The sequence below is a fragment of the Phoxinus phoxinus genome (genome assembly GCF_949152265.1).
Source record: "Phoxinus phoxinus genome assembly, chromosome: 16".
Lineage (NCBI taxonomy): Eukaryota > Metazoa > Chordata > Actinopteri > Cypriniformes > Leuciscidae > Phoxinus > Phoxinus phoxinus.
Window position 1 is genome coordinate 24,757,796 of NC_136891.1, and position 10,206 is coordinate 24,768,001.

The following is a 10,206-nucleotide window of genomic DNA, read 5'->3' on the forward strand; positions in this document are numbered from 1 at the left end:
AGTGTTAATTTTCATTATGAACAAGGACATTTCAGCCATTTTATGATGCAGAGGACTCTTAAATATGATGGTCCACTTGTGGGGGAATCTCTTTCTAAATGATAAAGGCAGCTAATATTAAGAGTGATATTATAACTATTTAAAAATCAAACAAAAACAAAAAGACATTAAACAACATACAACCCATACAAACCATTACAACCGTACAATTTTGTGAACAAAGTTACAAAATACACCAGTACCAGTGTCTCCACAGCTTTGACTGATACCGTGTAGTACTAAACCTTAAATTTGATAGACTCACAATAATTTCATTTTTAGAAGCATTAAGTCGGCAGATAAATCTATACATAAAATGACGTAACAGTGCTTTAAAAGTGATTACTCGTACACTGACACTGTATGTGTGTGTGTGTGTGTGTGTATATATATATATACATACACCATTTTACCACATATTTATATACTATACCATTCAAGTCAGTCATTTTTAATTTAATTTTAATTAAATTTTTAATAAATTAATAATTTTAGACAGTAAGGATGATTTTAGTTGATCAAAAGTGACTGTTAAGACTTTTACAGTGTTATAAAAATAAATAAATAAACTTTGTATGCATTAAATCCAGAAAAAAACACCACAGGAATAAATGATATATTTTTTAAATTTATACAAATAGAAAACAGTTATTACAAATTTGTAATATTTCATAATATTACAGTTTTTAATGTATTTTTCATCAAATGAATGCAGCTTTGGGCTAGTATAAAAAAAAACTTAAACTTTTGAAAATTAGGATAATTCATAAAACTACTGTATATGCTAAAAATATATATATTTCTTCCTAAAGTTAATATCTATGACTCTATGGAAGCTTGTTTCAGCCACGGTATAAAAAATAATCATAATAATGTAACTTTTTATCTCACATTTCAGACATTTTTCTCAGAAGTGTGATAAATAAAGTCAGACAAAAAGTTGTTGTTTTTTTATTTTTTTATTGCATAGCGGAAAAGCTTCCATAATGATTATCAATAGAATAAAATAATTGTGATTTATCTTTGGATTTCTGAGTCTAGAAAGCAGAATGAAAGATTACATTTTTGCATTAAATTGAAATCGTAACTTTGACAGCCATGCTTTTCTGTCAAATGTTCTCCCTATTTGTATACTGCAACTGTACTTAGCACTCCAAACAGGACTGACAAGTGTATTCTGCTACTGTGTGAATGTGGCCTTATTCTCTGCCTTCAGTTTCTCTCTCTCTCACTCTCTCTCTCCGTTTCTCATCTCGCCGTCCCTGCCTGCTGCTGCAATCACTCTTATGCTGGTATGCATCTCATGGGAACATGGTTTATATGCTTTTATGGTGTAATTTTGTTTTGTTTATGACAGAGTATGAGTGAGTTTGTGCGTGTGTGTCCCTTTAAAAGCTTCCTGATGTGTGTGAGTAGCAATGCTTTTGAATGTGTTCTTTAAACAGCGGTGTTGCATGGCATACCCATGAACATCATGAATGATCAACATCTAAGTATCTGTGTTGTGTCATTTCCAGATATACAAAACGAGGTCGTGCATGTTTTTTATATTGTCACTCATCACAGCAAAAGCACACAACACACCGAACTGATCTGAACCGATGTAAAACGAGGTCTGACACGCAAACTAGATCCTTTTTTATCTTTGATTTATGTCATTGCGACTAAAAGCATAAAATAATGCTAGTGCTTTCAACATTTCAGCTCTTTCATTTTAGTGACTTTTTTTAATGAACAAACAAGCAACATGCCATTATCTTTCTGTGTATCTGTCTACAGCTTATGTAATACTAAATTAACACCAAGCCAGTTGGCTGGTAACTTTACAGTTGCAACAAACAGTATTACACAACTTAAATTGAATTGTATGAATGATAGTCCCAACCTCGATGATTTCAAACAAAAGACATGCAAATAAAAGACTTGCCCAGATACTTGTCACATGAAACAAACTAGCTCAGTGATTTCTTTAAAAAAATTTGGACTTCCAAAATCCAAATGGCCTCAAAAGTGAGCGATCGCTCGGTGGTACCTGTCTGGAGGAGACATGAGCTCATCAGGATGAATCATTAATGAAGGGCTCTGGGAGCCAGAGGCTTGTTTCTCTGACTGTAGGAAGACTGATGTAGCACACTCATCTCTACCTGCCTAATGATGAATGAAGCACTGATCCCCACTGAAATATTAACACACCTACATACACCCCCAATAAACACACAGACTGTAGAACAGATGTGTCTGTTCTATAAAATGAAGGAAAACTGGTTCCTGGTTTGGTGGGTAAAATCTTACCAATATTTGGTTTGATTTAAAAACATTAAAGTTTTTGAGTTTTTGAGAGGTTTTATCAAATGTTCCTTTCATAGTTCTTTATTTATGCCCTTTTACAAGGTCTTGATTTTGTTTTTGGGGACTATTATAATAGGTTTTCATGCTTGAATGTTGATTTTTTTTATTTGTCACATATTTTACATTGCTGCAGCTCCTCTCTTCCCAGTCTGTCAGTAACGCTCTGGGGTGCGTTTATCATATAAGAAATCCACTAGCTAGTCACGACTGTTTCCCGAAACCGTATTGTCGCAAATTGGTTGTTCAACCACGTTGGTTAATGATGTCACGCACGTGGTGGAGTAATGAAACTTATTTCAGTTCATCTGTTTGAGATCGAATTAATGCTAAATGTTTTGCTATAAATGACATGGCATCTAAGGGGGCTGGAACTTAGGGGGCTTTCACACTGGCAGTTTAGTTCGAAACGGGGCGCGTTTCGCATGAAAGCAACACGGACTCGGGTGGGTGCGCACTTGGTCAGGAACTAAACTGCGCATGCGTTTTAGCTGATTATTATGTATTTAGTTAAATAAAACACATGTAAGGGATAATAGTGTTGATGATTTACCTAGGATACGAGCGAGAGTGAGCCTGCAGTGTATTTGCGCATAGCATGTGGAATCAGGGCAACAGATGAATGGAAATCCACTGTCTCCTTAAAAGAGTCCTTTCACAAGCAGCAGAAGGCCACCTTATGCGACACACGCACAGTAAACCTGTGAGGTTCACTCAGCTGCGCATAATAGTACCGAATTAATAAAAAAAACACAATATATTGACCCGCGTTCTGTTTTCTATCATGTGCCGTGCACGTTTGCGATGAGGTAATATGCACGCAAACGCACCAGGGTTTGATAGAATCAAGTTGAGTGTGATACCAGACCAACGCTGCAGGGGGCGCCGGGAACAATCGTGCTCAGGCTCGGACCGCAGCAAACAAGCCCAGTGTGATATAGCACCCTAAGGTTTCGGGAAACACAGACTCGTTGAACTATGCTGATAACAACGGAATTTGCGACAATAGTTGGCTAACAATGCTTTCGAGAAACGCACCCCTGTTTAGTTCCTGTCTCTATGAAGCCCCTCTTTCTGAAAAGCTCAATGTGCTCTGATTGGTCGGCTGGAGCAGAGACGTGTTCGTTTCCGGAAGAAAACTCAAGAGTACAATCGAGGCGTTTCAGGGAATTCAGAAACAGTGCTTACTGTGGTGTTGATTTGTCATGTGTATGATCCTGGTATGATGGTGTCTCTGATCATAGTTTCAGAGCACATGATGAGCTAGTAATACTCAGTTTACTGTGCTTGAAGCAGTATGGCATCTGTGAACTGTGTGGTTAGCAGTCATTGCCAATATGATTATCATCATCAAAGCTTTATTAAGGACACACATGGTCCAACCACAAACAGTAGCAAAACACAAACAGTAACAGACAAAAATACAAATCACAATATCACTTTTACATATAGGAATGATATATGAGAACCCGACTGAACTTGGGGCTGGGTTCGTCAATGTTGAAATTATGCTGTTTGCAGAATCTAACAACCTACACATACATCTGTACATGAGATTGCGCAGAACAGCAGAATTATAATAGCGGTTGACTGAGGATGATGTTACTCTGTACTGTCTGCACAGTGATGATCTGGAACGGTATTGTGTTCTCGCTGACAGTGACCTTTTGTTGGAATATGAGCCAATAGCAGTGTTGCCAGATCTCAGGCTTAAAATAAACAGTAGGTTACATTGCATTTTTCTACAAAAAAAAGTATTTTCAATAGTTACACTCTTTTACAAAAATAAGTCAAATGTCAATGAATAAATTGCTTTCATACACATGGAAAGGACAGGGGGGAAAGCACAGATTTTAAAGGCGCAATCAACTACAGCGATTATGAATGACATTATGTCAGAGAACAGAGCCGTTGGAACTGTATGGGGGATTTGACAACTGCAATTACTTGTCTATCAAACTTTCGTTTTGCTAAGCCAAAATACACAACTGGAAATAAGTTGAATAGAATATTATGTATCTGTAATTAATACTTTTATTTAGCAAGGAGAAACAACATGTTAAAATGATCAAAAGGGACAGTATGCGACTAAAAGGTACTTTTTTTTTTCCTCTTGCGATAAGTCATTCCAAACATCATGGCAATGGATGTTGGTAGGTTTTCGCACATCGCAGCCACCGTTCTAGCCATTAGTTTTAATCGAGGGAGATGTAGGCGTGTTATCCAAGCATTAGTGGCGAGGAAAGACCCTTATACTTGAGAACGGCATGTATGAGGTGTTTCTGGGTGATTCTCCTTCATATCTGCTTCGAGGTCTTGATGTATTGTGGCACTTCTTTGTTGTTTGGAAACCAGTATTCCTGTAATTCTTTTGTCTTTAATGAGTTTAATAAAATTACTCGTCTCGTCACCAATGATCGACTTTCACATACGCAAGGTGACCTGTAAACGCTGTAAATTTCAATTGCAGTTGTGTGAGATAACCTTTTTCAAACTGGCTGAAAAAACACCTCATGTGAGCGTAAAAACATTTTTGCGATATATGGGAGTTTTTGCTAAATGTACGTGTTTCCATTGAGCGTATTTTCAATTCGCAATTTCAATACGAAGGGTAATGGAAACGCAGCTACTGGTTTGACTTGTATAGACTCTGTGTACGGTTATGTTAATTTTTTGTTCTTCTTTGTCGTTTGTTCGTCATCTTCACTTTTATTTTTAGTGAAGCATTATTCAGCTCCGCTTCAGCTATGATAAAAAGTTGTGGATTTTGGGATAAGAAGAAATAAAGAAATAAAGTGAATGTGTTTGTTTGGGTTGATTTCAAAAATCAACAGTGTTTATGAGAAATTGCTTACTGCACCTTTAATGTAGATGGCATTTGTACATGTGTAAGAGAAAATAGACGTTACCAAAAGGACTTTTCTTATAGAAAGTGGTCACGTCATCACAGTCTTTCTTCCATTTATTTCATTTTCTCTACCACTTTCACTCAGCAGGGTTGACTGCTCTATTTCCCTTGCTCTACCTCTCACCTACTTAGTCATCTATTTCTTCCTTCCCCTCTTTATGTACTTCCTCCCACACTCCCTTTCACTTGGCTCTCCTCTTTTTCAGCTTTTTAGTGTTCAATTCATTTTATCTTCTCACTTTTTTTCTCGCTCTCTAAAACACTTATCCTGTCATCTCTCGCCCCGTGTGTCCGTCCGAGCGCCCACGATGGGCGGAAATGTCTGTAAGTGAGTGATAATTGCTGTTTGAGGTTCTGATTTCAAACTGTAGGGTTCAGGCTGTAGTCTGGACACACACTGACTGGAAGCTCTATTGTACCTTATCTAAGCCTTCATTTGCGCCTTGATGCTGTTTTTTTTTTTTTTTTTAAATAAATAACCTCTTGATGAAGAGAGAATTCACAGGATTTTATGCTCAAGTGGGTGGTTAAAAAGCAGCTATGTCTGCAATTATTGAATATAAAGATTACAAACATGGATGAGGTTGTTCTGAGAGCAGGTAGAGTAGCCTGGCTCCGCCCTCCTACGTACTTCCGCTCAATTTTCCTTTTCCTTCAGAACTATGTCTGGGATTGAGGTATATTCTTGGGTTTTCTCCAGTCAATTTTTTACCGGTCCAATCAGTGAACAGGGGGAGTGGTTGAGAACGATGTCATTGATGTTGTGTGCTAGTTTGAGTCGTCATACGTCACAGCCAAACGTTAGCGATTGGTTATGGCAGATCCAGAGTGACTCTGGGTAGATCCAAAATTGTTATATTTTAACAGAGTACCCGCCTTCAAGGAAGTTAACGCTTGTTAATGGAGAGAGGCCAGACTCTCTGTACAAATGAAATGTACGAGAGTCTGGTAGAACCAGGCTACAGGTAGAGTACGAGGCTGATAGATTTTTGTCACACATTTTGTCTCTGTTTCCAGTGTTTTCTGCAGCAGTTTGTCTACTGAGAAGCTGCTGTGGTGTAGCTCTTGGTGTCATGGAGTAAGTTTGTGAACGTAGTGATTTTCAGAAAGACCTCTGTTGCCACCTGGTGTTGATTTGGAAGAAGTGCTTATTTGATTTATGTTGCCAGATTATACCAGATTTTCACCCTCACATGTGACATACTTTATTTTTTTCACACTAACTGTAGTTTTCAATTGAGATCTGGGGTACTTTCATGTGTATTATAAGTCATTTTTATTAAATATAAATCATATTCACACACACACACACTATATATATATATATATATATATATATGGACCTGTGAACAATAAAAATTGACACTTTTAAAAGCCCTCAAAAATGGTCACTTGCAAAACATCCGAAATAGAATAGCAAAAATATGTATCAATATATTTATATATATATATATATATATATATATATATATATATATATTTAGTAGTAGAATAACTTTATTGTCCCCGTCGGGCAATTGGGTTTGCGGCGCAGTCGCTAGGGCACTTCATGACAAAACATCAGACATATGACACAAATATTGGATATTGGATATATGTTTGTGTTTATATAAAATTTTATATAATATAATTGTATTTTTTTAACAAATAAACATGGGAAGACGTGTCAGACCTCATCAATATATATATTTCTGTAAACCATAAAAATGTACACTTTTAAAAGCCCTCAAATAATGGTCACTGACTAAACATCTATGATAGTTCAGATACACTTTAATAATAAATATGTCGCTTAAAGCTACACTGTGTAGGAATTACTCCCATCTAGCGGTGAAATTGTATATGACTACCAACTGAATATTACTTTCTAGCCCCTCCCATTCCGAGGGCATTTTAACTCCTACGGTGGCCGTATTATTTCAAATCTGCCGTATTATTTCAAAACACTGGAGTCGCGAGTAATCTCCCCCTCGCATTCGTCACGGTGCCACTGAGTGTAAAAACGCGAAAGGCGAGGCTTGAATTTCCAGGTATGTCCCTCTTTGGCTAATGTATTTTCAAGATGGAGGCACAACATGGCTTCCGCCATTCGAGCAGCTCACTCGTATGTATTATCAATGGCAGATTCTATGCTTACGAGAATACTTGATTAGTTGGTAGAAGTAATTATACATTAATGAGCACATATAATTTTGAAAGAACATACAAAATTACACAGTGTAGCTTTAAGATGGCGTTGAAAGATTCTTTATGTGTCCAGATGATATAGTTATAACTTTTACTAGTAGGGGCAAACGTGTTTCCCATCTGAGAGTTTTGTCATTTATATTTCAGTAACCCTGCTCTGTTTGTGTTCAGGGGAAGGACCCTCTTTATGCCCAGATCAACAAGGGGAAGAAGTGAAGGATCATGGGAACTCTGCACAGACGTGATCAGCGCTGGGGGGAGCAGGAGACCAAAACACTGGAGATCAACTCTCTGCCCTGTGTGCGTGTGTGCGTGTGCGTGCGTGCGTGCGTGCGTGTGTGTGTGTGTGTGTGTGTGTGTGCACCCATCCGTGTGTATGTGTATGAGAGTGTGTGTGTGTATGAGCGCGGTCACTCCAGCGTGAACGGTCCACTTCTACAAGCAGCCATCTCTCAAGAGCCGCCCCGTCCCCCTCACGACTTCCTCCGTTACTCCCTCCGCAAGGATCGAGAGGGACAGACTCTCTCCATACCACTTTGTTTCTTTCTCACTGTGTTTTCTGCACTTGACAGAAGGGCACTGTGGGTGATTTCAACCTTACAACACCCCTCATAGCCTTATGAGCCCAGTTCTGCAGATACATCCATGCCCTTCGTCCTACTTCCAGTTTCTGCTGGTCTGACTCTCTATAGAGACCGCATTACGGGAAACTCTCGAGAGGTGCCTGTCGGACCCCCGATCACGCATCCGACCCAAGACCACCATAATCCATCACAGAGCGGATCCATCTGTGACTTACGCAATCCATCCTTTTGGGTTTATTTGGTTTTTCCTCTCCCACGTATTTGAGATTCTGCTGCTAGAAAGCTATGCAGAGCTAAAAGAAGAAGAAAAAACTCACTTTCTCTCTCGGATGGAGAACAGACACGAGGAATGACTTTTGCCAAATCTCAAGATTTTGGAGCAGCTGAATCTGACAGGGGAACTCGAGGGAACGAACATTGCAAAAACCTGTGATTGAACTGTTCCTTCTCTATAGCTTTTGTACAATACTAATGAGAAAACAAAACAAAAACATGACGTTGAAATGGAATTTTTATTTTATAAGTCAAGTGGAGCCCTTGAAGTCGACTTTAGATGTGTTTTAGGGGTAAACATGGCTTTAAAATCTGATCGTTGGTTTGCCAAACTCATTTTGTAAATAATAATAATTATTATTATTATTGATCATAATAATGACGACAATGACAAATAATAATGATGATAATAATAATGGTTCCGATTATAACAGTGTTCATTCCATCCTGTGGACTTCCGTGCCATAAAATAGGCTGGCCTTAGTGATGCAAACTCCTCATGAAACCCAAGCAATATTAACACGTGTCCCAAACTCCCAAGCGGTTTACGTTTGCTTTCTCTGTCTTTTGATTTCAGCAGGATGGTGGAGTCTTTTTAAGTGGCCTGAAACAAACCCAGAGAGACTGTTATTATGTTTTTAATGGCTGAAGTGGTAAATAGATGGCGTCATATTTATGTGATTTCTTTTGGTTTGTTGTCAAGATGAAGCTGGTTAATGTGATAGAGGAAGACCAGAGCTTGTCTCAACGTGTATGTTAATGCAGCAATCTCAAATACGCATGTACACAAAACACATTTACAGACCTTAAAGTCAATAAGACGTCAAAATGGGCTCTGTTTACTTTTTTTAATACACCTTTCTGCACATTTATCAGTGCATGTTATTCCAAAGAGAAAATGTCTTCTTATGTTTTCATCAAAGTGTTAAACTTCCTTTTTGACTAATATAAACAAGGCCGAACAGCAGATGTCAGTATCAATTATCATAGATAAAACATATTGGCTCCAATCTGATATATGTAATGCCCACTTTTTACATTTCAGTCAATGTGAATTCCTGTCTCCTATTTGTTGAATATCCTGTTTTACTCAGAAATATAGGTCACATTAAGACTAAAATGGGTTGCGAAGGCTGTTTCGTGTTGACTTTAGGGCCGTCTGATCACATTAAATCACACCAGAATATCTGTCTGAGATCCAACCTCCAATCAGAGAAAATCACCATGAATGGCATATGTTTTCATTGCATCTGAAAAGCTCAGAGCACTCCATTACTGTGACGATAACTTCCTCCTATTTTATGGCCAGAGTCCCATTTTAATTTAAAACAAAAGCCGTTTTGGACCTTCAGGATCTAAATTCTGAGCATTAAGAAGACGAAGGTGAAAAGCAAGGTGAATGGGGAGTCCTTTCAATTTCGGTACATTTCTATTTTGCCTTTACCTCAGCTAACGGTTTGGTAATGTAAAAGGACACGTTATTTTTTATCTTGATGATAATGACATTATACAGTGAATTTTTAGAGCATTTTTTTTTCTTTACTCTTGATTTACGTAACCCACCATGTAATACTGTTACCAATAAACACATCCCAAAATGTTTCTCTGCCTCTCTGCCTTAGCAGCAAAACATCAGTAGGAAAAGGCTGTTTAATTCTACATACAGTATGTGTGGTCCTCTCTAATGGTTCATCACTATGTCTCTTCTCCACCAGTAAGCTGGTGTGTGGTGGGCGTTCTGGCGCAATATGGCTGCCGTCGCATCATCCAAGTGGATGCTGCACATTGGTGGAGGTTGAGGAGATCTCCCCCCCACCCCACCCCACCCCATGTAAAGCGCTTTGAGGTCTCAGAAAAAGCGCTATGTAA

The 10,206-nt window shown here is 38.2% G+C and overlaps 1 protein-coding gene across 11 annotated transcripts in view; it reads left to right on the forward strand.

The window, feature by feature from the left end:
• The window catches only part of dab1a (DAB adaptor protein 1a), a 410,132-nt gene extending 400,198 nt beyond the window's left edge, over positions 1 to 9,934 (forward strand). For all 11 annotated transcript variants that reach the window (XM_079584679.1, XM_079584680.1, XM_079584681.1 and 8 more), the window contains one exon: positions 7,652 to 9,934. In XM_079584679.1, coding sequence (XP_079440805.1) covers positions 7,652 to 7,696 — 45 coding nt within the window. In that variant the 3' untranslated portion in view covers positions 7,697 to 9,934. The remainder of the gene's footprint in view (positions 1 to 7,651) is intronic.
• The last annotated feature ends 272 nt before the right edge of the window (positions 9,935 to 10,206 follow it).